Genomic DNA, 19,473 nt, shown 5'->3' with positions numbered 1-19,473 from the left:
TCAAAAAATAATTATTCAATGCATCAGGTGCATGTAAAGGGTCAATTAATCTACCATTTGTGTCTTTAAGGCGAATAGGTATAGACTTTGATTTTCTATTTTTTGAAAGTATATCATTAATGGTGGACCATATCTTTTTCAGATTTCCTTTGCAATTGAGAATTTTTGTATAATAATAATTTTTCTTCGCCTCACGGATGAGTTTAGTGTATAAGTTTTTATAATGTTTATAATTAGATAGGTCAATATCACTACTGGTCTTACAGGCTAACTTATATAATTTGTTTTTACGATATGAGGAGACAATGAGGCTATGTGACATCCAGGGGCATATTGGGATATTTTTCCGGTTAGGTTTACGAATAGGAAAAGTTGAATGGATAATTTCACTTAGCCTTTGCGCAAAACCATTTGTGAAAGAATTTACCTCTTGACAATTTAAGACATCGGACCAGTCAGTGGTTCTTAGGCAATCGATGAAATGGTTTATATTTGCAGAACTGTAGTTTCGAGTAGGTGTTGGGATATTAATTCTATACCGTAGAGGTAGTGGTTGCGAAGGTAGAGACAAGTAAATAGGAAAATGGTCTGACAGATCCGAAAATACTATATTTGAGGACAGGTAATTTCCCAGGTAAATGGATAAAAAAATGTTGTCAATTAATTTTGAAGTTGATCTCACAGGATCGACTCTACTGGGCAAAAAAATTGTGGGTAGAAGACAACTCGCGGTTACTGATTCAAAAAAAGTGTCAGATTCAATATTTTTACCAACATTGAGTAGATTGCAATTAAAGTCCCCAAGAACTATTGCCTTTTTATGGGGTAGGTTAATAAAATTAGAAAAATTATAAAACAGATTACAAAAACATTAGGTCGGTAATGGAGGAGGTTTATAAAATAAGGAGAGTATATAGGAATTTTGGCCGATAACTATGTTAACAATTATTGAATAAATACATCTGAGATTTAGTTGTGTAGAGAAAATAGATTCGCACTCTGATAGCCTGGTAAAATTTACATTTGAACGGATGTAAAGTGAGATACCACCAGAACAGTTAGTCAATCTCCTGGGCATATGGATTATTTGGTAACCAGGGAGTAAAAAATCACTAGTGTCATCATTATCGGAAAGCCATGTCTCTGTTAATCCTATTACATCGAAAGGGCAGACACCATTAATTGAAATTAAATCTTTAAACTTGAGCCACTAATCCCGGATGCTTCTGATGTTGAAACAAAGAACATTAAGGGAATTATTATTTACTAGTTTTGGCTTCACATTAGTAGCAAAATCGAAAATATCAAGGTATTTACACCTAGCATTTGTTAAGGTACCAGGGGGGCTGCTTATAGGGTTGGCATGCTGATTATCATCTATATCGGGATAATTAAAACAATGTTATTGGAAAGGGATAAATTAGTTAAAAACGAAAAGTCACACATTAAATAGTCGTCATGCGTTCTGATTGTGACTCAATCAGCCTATGTTGGCTTAAAACACTCTCAATTTGAATTTCTGCTTCGGAAACTATGGTCTCGTCAAAGTGAGTTTTTGCCAAATTCTTCAGAATAATGCATTTCAACTGATTGGGTAACTCTAATTGGGAGATGAGCATAGAGGTAAATGTAAAGCTGGCTAATTTAAAGTACACGTTTGATTCATCTTCCAAAGCATTTGGAGAAACTGTGTGAAATCTGTGGGGAGTAATTCCAGGTAGCTTTGTCGGTCTTGATGTCTTTCCTTGCGTAGGATTTTCCGAAGGGGGGTTCTTCAGGTTTTTTTGGGGGGCACTTGCTATCTAGGGGAACCATGCATTAGTTTTGTCTCGGATGAGATTATTCTGAAAACTTTCAACACTAGGGGAAGCATTGGGAACTTTTGGTGTCCTGGGGTCTGTTGGGGGCCTGGGGCCGGTGGGTGGTTCAGGGGCTGTTGGTGGCCTGAGGCCTGTTGGGGGACGGGGGACTCTTGGTGTCCTTGGGACTTGCATTGCTACAAAAGGGATTGGAAGTTGTTGCTCTTTTGCTATTCTTAGTATCCCTGCCCTTTGTTTATATTTGGGACAGCTTCCTTTATCTAGGGACTGGTGTTTGCCCTTACAATTAGTACATATTGGGTCAAATTAACAGTTTGACTCATTATGGTCCTTGCCAAGGCAAATCTTACAAATGTTGGAATCCTCTCTACAGTATTTATCTGAGTGACCAAGCTTTAGACATTTAGTACACTGCAATGACTTTTCTTTGTAAGGCTTGAAAGATTTTTGTTGGCCAAAGAGGAACACTTTGTCAATATTAAATTGTCCTTGAAGCTCAAACAACACAGTTTTAAAGTTTGAGGTTTCAGTTGTTTCGCGACCAAGGGTATGGACCACTAGAGACCAGAATGCATTCACCTTTTCCATTCATCAATGCTTCCATCAGGTCCGAGTTTAGAAATGATTTAGGGATATTGTAGAGCACTATCTTTGTTTTTATTGGGCTTGGGGACCACAGGTGGGCTGTGACAACAACATTTTCAACACTTTTTACCTCCATTACCTTTGTCACTGATGTGGGATCGTTCAAAAAGATATCTAGGGATCCTGATCTGTTTATATTCATATTAAAGTTGCAACGAATGGTCTTGAAGAGGGAAACTCGCAACTTTGGTAGATCATGGTTGGTAAACAAGCAATTATCAGATTGAGGAACTAGTTGAATAATTACCGGGGAATCGGCTGGATTTCTTGAAGAGTTGTTCGTGGTATCGGTTAGATGTATTATTGCTGAATCTGGTGGACTTTTTGTTCTCTGTCTTCTACGCTTAGCCGAGTTTACTATCTTAAAGCTTTCTTCATCTTTTTCAGTATCAGTTGTTGAGGGGGATGGACATTGGGTGGTATCCATGTTTAGGGTATGAATACTCTTCAGAGAGGTCGCTGGTACATTCGCAGCTTTAGGGGGGTTCTAGCAAGGGCTTTTGAAGATGGTTGAAATGGTGACTTACTCATATCTCTATCAGGAGGTTGTTTTGGAGGCTCCTTTTTTCCAAACATTTGAGATATTCAAACTTACAAATTCGAACACTAATTAGAAATTGTTTCACAATAAATTCAAAATAATCAACAATAACGAGAAAAGTACCAGTAATCTTGTTTAGTGTTTACTAATCACTTGCCAAAAATTTAAATATTCACTATTTTAACAAAGTTAAATAGATTAATGGGTCACCTTAAGTCAAAGTATCCACAAGTCTTATCCAAGAGAGGAATTATTCACGTTTTGTTCACAGGTTAGGTTGTAAAATTGCTGGTATCCAGATTATAAATAATTCACAAGAGAAGTCTTATCAAAAACATGAATTAATCACGTTTTTGTACACAGGTTAGGTTGCGAAATTACAGGAATCACAGGAGAAGTGTCTCCTCTGAACTCTCAATCAAGACTCTAAAGATCTCCAAAGATCTAATTTCCAGAACTTTCTGTAACGTTGAACAAAATGGCTATCTGAAAATTTTGATTGGATGTGTTTGGGGAAATTGTGGACGTAAGAGGGGGTTAGTTACCCTCCAATCATTTTCAACTATTAAATAGGGCACTAGACCTCAATTAAATGAGCCCCTTTTGTAGTTTTTACGACAACTCTATCTATAAAAAACCTTATATGCCCACAGGAGATAAGTAACAAACTTTGCCCCGGGGACTCTGGAGGTTTTTCATTCTTAGATACATAATTTCCAGAACTTTCAATTATGTTGAACAAAATGGCTATCTCTAAACTTTGATTGAATGTGTTTGGGGAAATGGAGGGCGTGAGATGGGGGTCAATTACTCTCCACTCACTTTCAGCTATTAGAAAGGGAATTTCAATTTCCAATCAAATGAGCCCTTTTTGAAATTTCTACAACAACTTTCTATAAACACCTTATATGCCCCCAGGGCATAAATTACAACCCTTACCCTAAGGGCTGTGATGGTGGTTGTCATCCTTTAAGACCTATTTTCCAGAACTCTCAACTATGTTAAACAAAATGGCTATCTCAAAACTTTGATTGGATGTGTATGGGGAAATGGTGGGCGTGAGAGGGGTGTTAGTCGCTCTCCAATTACTTTCAACTATTAAAAAAGGCACTAGTCCTTTCAATTTCAAATCAAATGAGCCCTTTTGAAGTTTCTACGATAAAGCTTTCAATAAAAACCTTAAATACCCCCAGGGCATAACTTACAACCCTTGCCCTGAGGACTGGGGAGGGGGTTGTCATCCTCAAAGACCTAATTTCCAGAACATTCTGTAACGTTGAACAAAATGACTATCTGAAAATTTTGATTGGATGTGTTTGGGCGAATGGTGGGCGTAAGAGGGGGTTAGTTACCCTCCAATCAATTTCAACTGTTAAAAAGGGCAATAGCCCTCAATTAAATGAGCCCCTTTTGAAGTTTTTACGACAACTCTATCTATAAAAAACCTTATATGCCCCCAGGGCATAGGTTACAACCTTTGCCTTGGGGGCTCTGGGGGGTATATCATTTTTAGATACAAAATTTCTAAAACTTTTAACTTCGTTGAACAAAATGACTACCTATAAATTTTGGTTGAATGTGTTTGGGGAAATGGAGGGCGTGAGATGGGGGTCAATTACTCTCCACTCACTTTCAGCTATTAGAAAGGGCAATTTCAATTTCCAATCAAATGAGCCCTTTTTGAAATTTCTACAACAACTTTCTATACAAACCTTATATGTCCCCAGGGCATAGCTTACAACCCTTTCACTGGGGGCTCTGATGGGGTTATCATCCTAAAAGACCTAATTTCTAGAACTTTCTACTACGTTGAACACAATGGATCTCTAAATATTGATTGGATGTGTTTGGGGAAATGGTGGGCGTGAGGGGTAAGTTAGTTGCCCTTCAATCACTTTCGACTATTAAAAGGGCACTAGCCCTTTCAATTTCCAATTGAATGAGCCATTTTTAAAGTTTATAAAACATCGCTTTCTATAAAAATCTTATATTTGCCCCAAGGGGATAACTTACAACCCTTGCCCTGACGGCTGTGGAAGGGGGTGTTATCCTCTAAGACATAATTTCCAGAAGCTTCAACTATGTTGAACAAAATGGCTATCTTAAAATTTTGATTGGATGTGTTTGGGAAAAGGTGGCCGTGAGGGGGTGGGGGGTTAGTTGCCCTCCAATCACTTTGGACTATTAAAAAGGGCACTAGCCCTTTGAATTTCCAATCGAATGAGGCTGTTTTCAAGTTTCTACAACAACTCTTTCTATAAAAACCTTATATCTCCCAGGGCATAACTTACATCCTTTGCCCTGAGGGCTGTGGGGGAGTATCCTCCTCAAAAACATAATTTCTATCTGGAAATCAACTATGCTGAACAAAATGGGTATCTCAAAATTTTGATTGGATGTGTTTCGAGAAATGGTGGGCGTGAAAGGGGTGTTAGTTGCCTTCCATTCGACTTTCGACTATTAAAATGGGCGAAAGCCACTCCGATTTCCAATTGAATGAGCCCTTTTCGAAGTTTCTACGACAACTTCTTCGATACGAAGTGCCCTGGTCAAAATGAAAAAAATGATAAATAATACATTGTGCCAACATCGTTCTTATATGCCCTCAGGGCATAACTGAAAACCCTTGCCCTGAGGGTTGTGGGGGATTGACCTCCTGAAAAATATATTTTCAATCAGAAAATCAACTACGCTGAACAAAATGGCTATCTCAAAATTTTGATTGGATGTGTTTCGGGAATGGTGGGCATGGAAGGGTTGTTAGTTGCCTTCCAATCACTTTCGACTATTAAAAAGGGCACAAGCTACTCCAATTTCCAATTGAATGAGCCCTTTTTGATGTTTCTATAACAAATTCTTTGATACAAAGTGCCCTGGTCTAAAGGAAAAAAAATAATAAATAATACATTGTGCCAACACTATTTTTATATGCCCCCCGGGCATAAGTTAAAACCCTTGCCTTGAGGGTTGTGGGGGAGTTACGTCCTCAAAAATATATTTTCTATCTGGAAATCAACTACGGGGGGGGGTGGTGCTAGTTGCCCTCCAATCGCTTTCGACTATTAAAAAGGGCACTAGCCACTCCAATTTCCAATCGAATGAGCCCTTTTCGAAGTTTCTACGAAAACTCCTTAGATACGAAGTCGCCTGGTCTAAGACCTTACCCTAGACCTTAGCTCCTCCTGTACCTCCAGAGGCACACAGGGCGTCCGTTAACAGCCTCCAATCATCCCGCAAATGAGCTGCGGCGTAAATGTCCTCCCACTCTGGGATTAAGGATGCGTGAAGGGCTCTCCTGTCCCGCTCATATGTCCTGTGAAGCGTGTTCTTGGGCCTTCCTCACCGACGCGTGCCGTCTGGTTGCCACTGGAGGATCATATTCGGTAGTCTCGATCTTGGCATACGGATAACATGGCCAAGATAGCGCCATCTTCGTTGCTTGACTACATCAGCAACATCAGGTTGGTTTGTGTAGTGGCGAATTTCCATGTTTGTTATCCTATCCTTCCAGTTGATATTCAGGATACGTCGAAGACAGTTGTTTTCATATGCAGTGAGTCGTTTTTACATCTCATCTGTGTGTTTTTAACAATACAACGCCTATTTAAAGATCGAAATGAAGTTTCATATGAAAATGTGAATTTTTATCTGGAGTTAGTACATCGCTGATCTCCAGACTGGTCGAAGTCGTTGAAATGCCGAGCTTGCCAGGACTATTCGTGTTCGCAGTTCTTTTTCGGAGTCGCCACTAAACGAGACGGTGCTGCCAAGATATCGGAAGTCAGTGACTTGCTCTATGCTTTCAGTCCCCAGCTGGATATTCATCGGTGAGTTAGTGGTTGACATCGCTTTGGTTTTGGGGGCGTTGATATGTAACCCAAACTGCTCCGCTCTTTCGGCTAACTTGCATAAAAAGTCTTGAAGTTTGCTTTTGTCTTTCCCCATCAATCCAACATCGTCTGCAAAGTCGAGATCTTGGACTAGTCTGCTTGCAATTTTGATCCCGTATCCATCAATTTGCCTGAATATGTAGTTCACTATGAAAACACAGAGGAATGCAGACAGCACGCGTTTTTGTTTGACGCCTATCATAACTTTAGAATATCTTTTATTTCCTTTGGAGGTTCTCCCGCAGCACTCCGTGTCTTACATTACATTGCGTACATTGTTATGACAAGTCAAACAAGCTTCTCAGGAATACCGTAGAAGATCAGGATCCTCCATAGTATTGAGCAGTCTATTGAGTCGAACGCTTTTTCAAAATCGACGAACAATAGATATAGACGTTGTCTCCACTCCTTTGATTATTCAAGCATGGTGCACAGTGTGAATATCAGATCAGCGCAAGATCTTTTTGGTCGGAAACCATGTTGCTCCTCGCGTAAATGCGGGTCTAAGGCAGTTTGAAGTCTTGTCAGGATGATTATGCAGAAGAGTTTTCCGGGTATCGAGAGGAGGTTGATGCCTCTGTAATTGCCACAGACTGTCGCGTCAGCGCAAGATCTTTTTGGTCGGAAACCATGTTGCTCCTCGCGTAAATGCGGGTCTAAGGCAGCTTGAAGTCTTGTCAGGATGATTATGCAGAAGAGTTTTCCGGGTATCGATAGGAGGTTGATGCCTCTGTAATTGCCACAGACTGTCGCGTCTCCTTTTTCGAACAGTTTAATAATGGTTCCTGCTCTCCAGTCCTTTGGGACTTTTTCTTTTTGCCAGAGGAGGGAAAAGAAGACTAGCCACACTGAAAGAGACCTGCGGATCGATGACTTGACCATTTCTCCAGACATACGGTCACTACCCGGATATTTTCCATTCTTCAGCTTTTTCGAGGCTGAAAGGATCTCGTCCGCCGTTGGCTCGTTTTCATTAATGAGAAGATCCAAAAATGGGCTGTCCGGAATATATGGTGGAACAGAAGGGGACGGGCGATTGAGAAGGTTTTCGAAGTAATCCGCCCATCTATTTTTTCTGTCATCTGGATCGGTTAGCAGTCTTCCGTTTTCCCCTTTTACTGGTCCTTCTTGTACGTTGGTCTTCCCAACGATTTCGTTAGTTAGGCGGTAAACAGCTCTCGTGTCACCACGTCGGGCTGCTTCTTCTGCCATTCTTGCTTTCTCATTGAGGTGCTTTCGTTTGTCTGACCTAGCACTTTTCGCTTCTTTATAAGCTATGTCTTTCATGACATCAGCAGAGGGATCATTACTGAGTGTGCTCTGTTTTATTTTCTTGCGGTCTTCGATCAAGTCCCATGTCTTCTGGGATATCCACTGTTCCTTTATTGACTTTTTAAAGCCAAGAACTTCTTCAGCAGTTTCTGCGTAGTTCTGTTGTACAGTCGTCCAAGCTTCTTCCACATCTTGTGGTATATCAGCAAGTGCCTCGAATCTGTTCGAGAGTTTGATGTTAAATTGTCTCCTAACATTCTTGTCTCTGAGCTTTTCCACATCAAAATTGCTTGGTAGTTTTGTTGGTTGTCGGGATCTGTTGAAGCGGAGTTTCAACTTGAGTGTCGCTACAAGAAGTTCATGATCCGACCCAACGTCCGTACTTCTGTAACTCCACACGTCTTTCAGACTAGTTCTCCACCGTGGTCGGATTAGAAAGTGGTCAATCTGGTTTTTGACAGTTTTGTCTAGGGATGTCCATGTATACTTATGTATATCTTTGTGCTCGAATAATGTACCTCCTATCAACAAGTCATTCGACATGGCAAAGCTGACTAGCCTTGCACCATTTTCGTTGATAGTTCCAAGCCCGTGATGTCCCAACACCTCGGGGCAGTATGATCTGTCCTGACCAACTTTCGCATTTAGGTCGCCTGCCAAGCAAGTGACGTCATGGAGAGGGATGGAGTCTAGGACGGACTGGAGGGTTTCATAAAAATCGTCTTTAGAGGCTTCATCGGCATCATTTGTTGGTGCATAGCAGATGACTAGCGACAGCTTTGCATATTTAGATGCAAATCGTGTATACAGGATTCTCTCGTTAATCGGTTTCCACGAGCAGAGAGACTTTGCTGTATTTGGGTTCAATATAGCTGCGACTCTGGCTGCATGTCTGTCCGTTTTTCCGCTGTACAGAACTGTATAAGTCATGTTGCTTTTTACTGTTTTGAGCTTCTTTTCTCCACAGCCTTTCCATCGTGCTTCGGCCACTGTGAGGATATCTAGCCAAAAGTTTTCGTACCCCTGTAGAACTTGTTCAGTTTTTGAAGGAGCCAAAATGGTCCTTACGTTCCAAAATCCTATTCGTACTTGTTTATTCGCGTTGAGAAATCTGGCCTAGGCGCTTGCATGGGTCGTCATTATATTGGGATTTAATTCAAGGCTTTTCACTGACGTTTCTTTAGCATATTCTTTTTCTACGGGATTGACTTGCGAGGCCACTGCCCAACCGGTTTCCTTGGCTCGGTTAGGGGCAGGGACGCCAATCCCTGACCGTGGGGCCGGAATCCCCGGACCTACCCCAATGGTGGCTAAATGGGTGATGGCGGCAAGCCACTCCTCTCCACCACCTTGCAGAGGCCGTTGTCCGTAAATCTAGATCCTCCGCCCTTTCGCAGTTGTCCTCCTATAGGGGATCCTCCCTCGACGGTGTTCTGCATCACCTTACAATTTAACTCATTGATGGGAGAAGGTTTGCAACTCACAGGACGTGTCCACACGCCGGTGGGCCCTGCTGAATGAACATTTGAGTGGCCTTCTTTTTCCTCCGCCTGTATTTATAGCTGCTGGGCAAGGGTGCCTCAGTTTCAATTAAGGACCCCCAGGGACTGGGTCCCCCCTTGGTCCGCGCCTCCTACTCCATGGAGGTACCCTACATATCTGTAGGGCGGACCCATATCTGCCACCTGGGGACGCGCTGAGTGGCCTGGAGAGGGCCCCTACTGAGAAGGTGACTCAGTAGGTCTAAGACCAAGAAATAAAAAAAAATAGTACATATTGTGCCAACATCGTTCTTTACTTAGGCAGCGCTATTGCGCTGCCTATGATATATGGTAGAACAACGTAAATGAAGACATCTTATTTTGCAAGCCAACAAGCTCTGGAGCTACTGAGGTAATTTACAATACAATTGATTCCCATGTAAAAGAGAAACCTCTACAGTGGAATAGCTGTGTCGGTATATGCACTGACTTTGCGTAAGTTATGTACGGGAAAAATATCAGTGTGTTAACGAGAGTTCTTGATCAAAGTTCGTGTGCTTTGTCCACTCACTGTAGCCTTCATATAGAAGCACTGGCTTCCAAAGCATTGTCCAAAGATTTCAAAAGAGTACTTGATACAGCTGTGAAAATTGTAAATTATATTAAAACAAAATCTACAAGCACATTTATTTAAAATCTGTGAAAAGAAGTGGGTAGCCCCGACGCATCCCTTCTTCTGCATACAGAAGTTTGCTGGTTATCCAAGGGAAAAGTATTGGTTATTCATCTACTCAACGACGAATTCATTCTCAAGCTGACTTATTTGGCGGATATTTTTTCCAAATTAAACAAATTCAATTTTTATTTGTAAGGTTCAACCTTTTGGCAATCTGAATACATTTAATACTATTAGCCTCACTTGCAACAGTGATCAGAATACCAGCAGTAGCAGAAGTATGCACATATTACCGTTTGGTTAGCTAAAAAACCTCCTCAACATGCCCTGACAATTTTCAACTTAATGCTCAAAGTAGTTCCTGTGATATAGTTGGCACATTTGACAATCAACATGCTCATAGTTTGTTTTGATTTAGTTCCATATCCCCCTAAACATTACCTGATGGCTTCACCTCAATACATTTAGCTTCAGCAGCAGCAATACCTGTAGCAGTAGTTGTTGCATTATTAGCAGTATGAACATAGTCGCTTTTTCCAGCACTACCTCAGCAGACACTGAAAGTTTCAACTTAACACCCTAAACAGTTCTTAAGCATTTCTTTTGCGCCCTTTTGACAACCTGCATCCACATCGTACGTTTTGCTTCAGTCGAACAGCCTCTCAACATTACCTAAGGCTTTCACCTTAATACGTTTATCTTTAGTTGTTGTAGTATTAGTAGCAGTAGTAATAGCAGTAGCAGTAGTTGCAATAGCATGCAAATATTGCCTTACTCAATTTCCAGCACAACAAGCCCTGTAAGTTTCAAACTCATACTCTAAGCCGTTCCTAAGGTATAGCTGATACGATCTTTTGACAACCAGTATAGACACAATGTGTTTTGATTTAGTTTAACTCCGCCCCCCCCCCCGATATTCCCTGAAATTTACACCTTTATACCCTTCGCCTTAGTGGTAGTAGTAGTCACAGTAGTAGTCGTAGTAGGAGTATTAGCAGTTCTAGTAACAGCAGTAGTAGTAGCACAATAGCAGTAGCAGTATGCGTAAATTGCCTTTTGGTCAGTTGAACACCCCACTCATTATCCCCTGGAAGTTCCTACTTATTAACCTACGCTACTCCTAAGATATTACTGATACGCCCTTTTGACAATCTGTATGCACCTAGTGTACTTCAGTTTAGTTCACCTTCTCGATCATCATTTCCTTAAATTTTCACCTTAATACCCGTAAACTTAGAAGTGGTCACAATGATCAAACAGTTTGTGGTAGCGAACTGTAAGGAGCGACCCGGTTCAATAGTAGCCGAAATTTGCCGAATTTTGTTACCAATAGATACATCAAAAGAATCAGCTTATTGTGCTGATTTTAAATATATAAGTTTTATTAAGTTTAGTCTTACCGGTTAAAGGCTACGAGCCTGAGTAAATTTGCCTGATTTTCAAAAAAGGGGGAAACACCCCCTCAAATTATTGGAATCTTAATGAAAATCACACCATCAGATTCAGCGTATAAGATGATCTTCCTGTGGTGGTTTCAAGCTCCTATCTGCAAAAATGTGGAATTACGGATGCGTGTTTTATTTTATTTTCTTATTTTAATTTTTTATCCCCGGGGTGATCGTATTGACCCAGTGGTCCTAAAATATCGTTAGAGGGCTCATTCAAACTTAAATCAAAAGTTCTAGTGCCCTTTTCAAGTGACCAAAAAAGATTGGGGGGTAACTTGGCCCCGTTTTTTCCTAAAGTCGCCCGATAAAAAATTTGAGATAGCCATTTTGCTCATCATAGTTGAAAGCCCCAATAACTATGCATTTGGATATAACATGACCCCCCCCTCCACAGGCCCAGGGGAAAGGTTTTTAAGTAATAAAATTTGCCCATTCTTGACACATAGTATTTGTTATTGTGAAGTATGTATACATTTTGGGGGGAGGGGTATTTTTTGCTGGGGGTTTCTCCTCTGGAGTTTTATTTTCCCGGGGGTGAACTTGTCAGGGGAAATTATACACAGGGAGAATTTGCGAGAATTCCTATACAAAATTCTTTTTAAATGTCTTGCTTTCTCTTTTCTGTTCCAACTTTACGCTTAGAGTTGTTAAGGATAATTGTCCGGGGAAATTTTCACCGGGACTGAATTGTCTAGAGGATATTAACTTGGGGAAGGGGATTTCTTCTTGCAAATAGGGCTATATTTCCTGGTATTACTTAAAACGGATCAGAAATTAAATATAAAGAGTTGTTTTTCAAATAAAAGTAAGGAACAACACAAAAACTAAAACGAACAGAAATTATTACGTGTATGAAAAGGATTGCCCCCTCCACAAAGCCTCGCTCTTTACGCTAAAGTATAAATTGTGTCTTTTAAAACGATTCCAATTCTTTTAAAACGACTCCTGAAACACAAGGGGTTTGATAAGAACAATAGAAAGTTTTTTTAAACGTACTAAAAAACTTTAGCGTAAAGAGCAAGGTGTTGAGGAGGGGGCAATCCCTTTTATACACGTAATAATTTCTATTACTTTTAAGTTTTAATATTATTGCTTACTTTCAGTTGAAAAAAAAACTTCTCTTTTTGAATTTAATATATTTACAAAGCCGAACAAAATGTTTCGTAAAGTAAACTAAGAACTTACAAAACAAATCTGACGAAAAATGAAATGCAAGTAGGACTAAACTAGTCAGCCATCCATGGTCCATTATATTTTTTCACTAGGTTCTTAGCCTTCTAAGTGCAGAGAAGAATTTTTTCAGGTTGGTAGTATTGACAGGTGACGTTACAAGGACAGCCAAAAGAAGAAAAATATTTGGGGAAAAAAGGCGGAGTTGCATACGTAAAAAGATGATGCAATCGAAGGAGGCCTTTCTTGCGGCACCAAAGCTCAAGTTCTTGCTTCAAACACTCTGGCTGAGGAAGTGTATACTCATGTGAATCGAGGAAAGACTACTACTTCATAGTTTTGGGATCAATAGATACAATCATCGAAGAGACAAGAATCCTAGGATGAGACAACAGATTCTGGTGAAGTTTAAAGCACTTTTTCAACCCCAGTGTGAAGTGGTCTAGAGAAGGTTATATACAGAAAGGATCTTCAGTGAGCATGCATACAGGATCGATATAGTTCTTTATAAATGGGGATTATGAATGTTTCCTTAGTATCAAGGTTGTATGGATAGCTGGAAGAAAAAAACAGAACAACCAAGAACCAAGGAAAAATAAAGAACAAACCTAGGCATATAGTAAGTAAAAGTTAAGATAATACCCGTATTTTTGGAAAATTTGCTTTTCTGGGGTATTGTGCCATATTTTACTTACTTAGCTGCCTTATTCTATGCGTATACAAAGAAAAAAAAATATCAAAAATAGCAATGACAAGTCAAACTACGAAACAGCATAACTAAACATAAGAAACCATTACTTTGAAACAAAACACCTTCAAAATAAATAAAGAAACCACAGACAAAGCTAGCGCAGACAAGTCATACTTTAAAACAACACATCTAAGAATATCAAAGCATAACTTTCAAACAAGACACCTTCGAAATACACTAAGAAGTCACTGCCAAAAATAGCACAGACGAGTCAATCCACGAAACAGCATAATTAAACCTATCAAAACATAATTTAAAAATTAAGGCACCTTTGAAATAGATAAAAAAAAACAACGCTGACAAAGCTGACATAGACAAGCCTAACAATAAAACAACATAACTAACAATATCAAAGCATAACTTTTATAAGGCACTGCCAAAAAAGACAAAAAAAAAACATCGAAAAAGTTAGGACAGACAAATCAACTTTGAAACAGTATAACTAAAAATTTAAAAGCATAACTTTCAAACAAGGCGCCTTCTTAGTATACAAAGAAACCACTGACCTGAAAAAAATAGCAAATAAAAGTAAAACCACTATATAGCGTAGATAATCAAACCATAACTTTCAAAGAATACACTCAAAATAGAAAAAGAAACCATTGACAAAGCTGGTGCAGACAAGAAAATACTGAAACAGCATAACTAAAAACATCAAAATTCATTTTTCAAACAGAGCACTTTCGAAATACACAAGGAAACCAACAACAAAAATAACACTGACAAGTGTTGCAAGTGTAATAGCACTAGCCTAACCTAACGTAATCTATACCAGCATTGCTTAACCTAACGTAGCCTAACGCAGACTAACGAAACCTAACGTAACTTAACGTAACCTAACCTAACGTAACCTATCCTAACATAACCTACCCTAACCTAACCCTAGCGCAGCCTAACGCAATCGACCAAGGCTAGTTCAAAATAGACATAACTCCACCCAATAACTCCAACAAAAAATTCTGAACAAAAAGTCAGTCATTTTGGCGTAATTCTCTACAATCTCCTCGAATATTTCTCTTCTTTTTTGTAGTTTACACCTCTTCTGTGCGGTGGCACATACACATTGGTAACTACGACTTCGTCTCGGTTGTCGACGATTGATTTTTCCTTAAAACTGTCTTTTTCTCTGACAGCATCTATTTTTACATGGTTCTCTGCATCTGAAGTGTTGGTTCCGCCACCTTTTATAGGAGGAAGGAAGGAGGAAGGAGGATCTTTTTCCGAGTTAGGGTTTGGACCACGCCTCCACCAATTATCTGATGATGAGCCTTGTACAGAATCTTGCGGTCTGTTTGTTGAAACATTTCCTCTTCGTTTTTTTTTTCCACCATTTTTTTTATTGGCCTCATCAGAACTTTCTTTTCCTGGGGCTTCATTTTGTTTTTGCTTACTCATATCGTTCTTGAGACGTTCTATGTCCAAAATTAACTTGTTAACTTCTTCTGTTTGCGAATCACGAAGTGTTGATATTGTCCTCAGAATATTGCCAATCGTGACGTTGAAATTGAGGGAATTTCCAGCAGTCAGTTTCGGGATATTATCTACCTTTTTAGAATCAATCACCTTTTGCTCGGATTGAATAAGGTTTTTTACTGATATACTTTCTTTTTGTTGCATCTTCTCTACATCTTTTTCCAAGTTGACTAAAGTTGAATTCCATTTGGCAATTTCGAAAATTAAAGCTGGATATAATTCCTTTGATGTCACGTTTTCCAATTTGGCTCCTGTATCTTTTTACTTTTTCAGTGAGTGAGTTTGTCAATCTAATAGAATCCATTATCGTTTTTCTGAATCTAAATCTTTTCCTCAGTTCTGGTGATCTATGACTTAACGATAGCATTTCGGCAATTGTGGTTATCTCTTTTTCTAGGTTGTCGAGCGGATCAACCTGCTTATTTCCAACCCGAGCTTCTCTCCTCTTTGCAGATGATGGTTTGGAGAAAGTACGAGCTGAGTTTATGGACTCATCAAACTTTTTTATACTGGCATTATTACGACGAGGCAAGTTTTTTTTTTTTGTCGATTTACCAAAATATTATTAACCAACCATGTTTTATAAAATGTTACGAAGAATAAATCATTCAACACTTGAGACCGGTGCCGGTGTACACGTCAGACTAGGATTACGAACCCACAATGATAGTATTGATTGGAATACAGATAAGCTTGACGATGTAGCCAATGAAGCCCATAATTCCAAATCCAATTGCAGTGGCTAACGCTATTTTCTGGAATTCTCTTCTGTCTGGTTTAGTGCATCTCTTAATGAATCGGTAGCTATCTTTAGTGAACTGCTTCACAGGTTCGGCAAACTGAACAATTTGGTCCATTTCAAAGCAAGTAGGTTACAGAAATGAATGCAGTTAATATACAATTTCTGGAAAACACAATAATAACAAATAAGATAATGCACAGAAAATTGATTAAACAATCTGATCAAATGCAAAATATTGCATTGGTTTTTTTTTGTGTTTAACTTATTTTTGCATCTGTGGATTCTTGCGTAATTTGATTTTAAACCTGTAAAATAAAGATTTTTGCATACATTTTTAGTGTAATATTAATGTTGCAGTGAAATGACGTAATCTTTTATATTGACTAATTTCGTCTTGTTTTCCTTTGGATTGATTATAACGTCACTGATAATTTTCAGTAACGTTATAATGGTCACTCTGTTCTTCTATTATAATTTACTGCCATTTTGTGCACAAAATTAACTTTTCAAACAGTTCTTGGTAATGAACTGTTTCATCACACCAATAGATTCAACGATCAAAGCATAGGTAACGATCCCATCATTAGATTCAGCGTATTGAAGAACTACTGCAAAGCTTTTAAGCTCCTATCTGCAAAAACGCGAAATTCTGTATTTTTGGCAGAAGAAGGATCACGGATGGGTGTTTATTTGCTTGTTGTTTGTTTTCCACAGTGGTGATCGTATCGACCAAGTGGTCCTAGAATATCAGGAAAGGGCTCATTTGAACAGAAATTAAAAGTTCTAGTGCCCTTTGTAAGTGACCAAAAAGATTGGAGGGCAAATGGGCCCCTTACCACGACCATTTTTTCCCAAAATCGACCGATCAAAATTTTGAGATAGCCATTATGTTCAACATAGTTGAAAGCCTCAATAACTATTTCTTTGGAGATTAATTGACCCTCGCTGCCCCTGGGGAAAGGTTTTTAAGCTGTAAAACCTGGCCATTGTTTACGGATAGTATTTGTTTATTGGGAAGTATGAATATAGTTTTCGGGTGAGAGGGGGGTGAAATTTCTGCTGGGGGGATTTTCAACTGGGAGAATTTTTCATGGGGAGGTAAGTTTCTAAAGGGTGAATTTTTCAGGGGAAATTTAACACTGGGGGAATTTGCCAGAACTCCTATACGAAATTATGTTTATAGATCTTGCTTTTTCTTTGCCGACTTGTTTTTACGCATGGAGATGTTAAGGGTTCGGTATAAATTGTCACCGGGATTGAATTATCTCGAGAATATATCCGTGAGATGGGGGATTATACCATTTAGGAGGAGCCAGATTTCCCGTAATTACTTAAGAGACATCAGAAATTAAATAAGAAACAATTTTTTTTTCATCTGAAAATAAGGAGCAACACTAAAAGATAAAATGAACAGAAAGTATTACCTATATGAGGTTGTTTAGCCCCACCTCAACACTTTGTTCTTTACCCTAAAGTTTGAAATTTGCCCCAATTCCTTAAGAACGACTCCTGAAACACAAGGGTTATTTAATTAGAACAGTAAGAAGCTTTTTTAAAGGTAATTAAAAACTTTAGCGTCAAATGTGAGGTATTGAGGAGGGGGCACCACTCCTCATATAGGCTACGTAATAATTTCTGTTTGTTTTAAGTTTTAATGTTGCTCCTTACTTTCAGATGAAGACACTTGTTGATTACTTTTTTTCAGATGTTTTTTAAGTAATTCCAGGAAATCTTACTCCACCTCCACGGTAAAATCTCCCTTCCGACAGATATATCCTCTAGACAATTCCATCCCGGGGGAAATTTATCCCGGACAATTACCCTTAACATCCCCACACGTCGGCAAGGCGAAAACAAGACCTATCAAAACAATTTCGTAAAGGAATTCGGGAAATTCCAGCCATGTGAAATTCCCCTGAAAAGTTCTGTTCGAACTGTTTGAAAGGTTAATTTTGTGAACAAAATGGCAATACACTATAACAGAAGAATAGAAAGACCCTTATGACGTAACTGACACATTTTTTTTTAAACTTCTTTATATTTATTCCAGTGAAGATTTCCTATAAAATTGGGAGAGGATTCTTTCGAAAGGAAATTAAACGTTCCAGTGCCGTTTTAAACTAACAAAAAAATACCTCAGCAAAGTAGTGTTTTCAGCCATTTTGTAGTGCAAAACAGAAATTTTACCCCAAAGAGGACCAAAATGCAACTTATCAAAAATTCTAGAATAGCTGGTTGATTCCAAATTACTGCACAGCTATATAACAAGGTTTGCAGTTTCAGAGGCATTAACACCAGGTGGTGACACAGTTTTTTTAAAGATACATATAATCCATAAAGGAGGGTAAATGGGTCTTTTTGTAGGTAAGAGGGAGATCCTTCAGGTAGATGTAGAATAAGGTGGGGAGGGGAGAAAGTAATCTGTGATATCCCCTCATTCTCAAGAATATTTAGAGACTAGGCCAGTAATGAATGAGCTCCGGGGTGATAGATCTACTCATATTGCAATTTTTTTCTTCGTGTAGCATGCAAGACTGTTTTCATGTGCTAGCAGGGACGTCGTTTGGGGGTAGCAAGGGGGCAGTTGCCCCCCCTCAACAATGTGGAGAAAAAATATTATACACTCCATGCCCATTGACTATCCAGATATGGACCCCTCCCCCCCCCAATAAAAATGTTGGAGATTCGGCCCTGTGGGCTAGTGAGCATAATAGGTGGAGTAGTAGGGCATTATCAGTGTGTTGTAAGAAGATTTCTCAAAACTGGGGAGGGAGTGAACGCCATCAGTAGCGTTGTCTGATGTAAGTGACTACAGGGAGCCTCAGAGAAGCCAGTTAAAACTAATCAAGGCACTTAACCCGCGAAGTGTACTACTGAGCAAGTTAAGAAGGAGAGAGATTCAATTAAATGGTGTCCAAGATATTTGGTACTACTAGTGGAATCAGTCTCTTGGTATAGCCAGGAAGACTTACAAGAGACTACTACTGATGGTTGCTTCTAATGAAGTTTCAGCTGAACAAAAACACATGAAGCTCTCATAACCTGATCATATCATTTATTGGCTAAGAGGGATCATTCAGTCTCAATTATGGTTTTAACTGGGCACCCTGTATCCGCGGGGGATATTTTCCATGGTTATTTTCTGTGGGGGGGGGGATTTTCCACGGTGGTGTTTTCTTCGGGGGCGGGCGGGAGGAATTTTGGGGGTTTTTATTTTCTTGGGGGGGGGGGGTAATCTCTGGAGGGGTAAACGCCTAGAACGAATTTCCTGGGGGGTAAACGCCGGCCACCCACTTACTCTATCGGCGAAGAAATTGGCATCATCCATAAAGGCTTCCGATTTGAGAACTACAGTTGGCAGGACTCTGATACCCGTTAGTCTAGCTTCTATGTGTTTTATTTGCGGGTCGAGATATATCTCGAATAAAAACAACGAGCTTGGGTATCCTTGTCGAAGAGATATTTCGAGGGGAAATTGTTCTGTGAGGCTGCTGTTAACTACCAGTTTTGCTGCTGCATGACAGTACAGATTTTTTTTTAATCCTTTTCGCTACAAAACGAGTA

The 19,473-nt window shown here is 39.4% G+C and overlaps 3 protein-coding genes and 1 pseudogene across 7 annotated transcripts in view; all 4 read right to left on the bottom strand.

Moving 5' to 3' along the window:
- The window catches only part of dare (NADPH:adrenodoxin oxidoreductase, mitochondrial), a 75,055-nt gene that overhangs the window by 44,025 nt on the left and 11,557 nt on the right, over positions 1–19,473 (bottom strand). The window contains exon 1 of one of the 5 annotated variants that reach the window (XM_089096380.1): positions 3,217–3,243. The exons of the other annotated variants lie outside the window; for them this stretch is intronic. The gene's annotated coding sequence lies outside the window, so the exon portion shown is untranslated. Of the gene's footprint in view, positions 1–3,216; positions 3,244–19,473 lie in introns of those variants that run through there. 5 annotated transcript variants of the gene reach the window in all.
- On the bottom strand, positions 6,661–7,098 carry LOC148956768 (uncharacterized). The gene has a single exon (XM_089091930.1). It carries the CDS (start codon positions 7,096–7,098, stop codon positions 6,661–6,663), a length of 438 nt encoding a protein of 145 aa, XP_088948056.1.
- Positions 7,311–9,098, bottom strand: LOC148956767 (uncharacterized). Its single transcript, XM_089091924.1, has one exon. The coding sequence runs from the start codon at positions 9,096–9,098 to the stop codon at positions 7,311–7,313; it is 1,788 nt and encodes a 595-aa protein (XP_088948050.1).
- Positions 15,487–16,066, bottom strand: LOC148956766 (protein transport protein Sec61 subunit gamma pseudogene; annotated as a pseudogene).

This window comes from Artemia sp. Qi Xiang Cuo, chromosome 1 (assembly GCF_049724085.1).
Source record: "Artemia sp. Qi Xiang Cuo chromosome 1, ASM4972408v1, whole genome shotgun sequence".
Taxonomy (NCBI): Eukaryota; Metazoa; Arthropoda; class Branchiopoda; order Anostraca; family Artemiidae; genus Artemia; species Artemia sp. Qi Xiang Cuo.
The sequence above is the reverse complement of the archived record's forward strand: the minus strand, read 5'-3'. Positions and strand labels throughout refer to the sequence as shown.

Bases quoted from the DNA above. Each gene is read 5' to 3' on its own strand.
- LOC148956767 (XM_089091924.1), bottom strand. From the start codon at position 9,098: ATGACTTATACAGTTCTGTACAGCGGAAAAACGGACAGACATGCAGCC.
- LOC148956768 (XM_089091930.1), bottom strand. From the start codon at position 7,098: ATGATAGGCGTCAAACAAAAACGCGTGCTGTCTGCATTCCTCTGTGTT.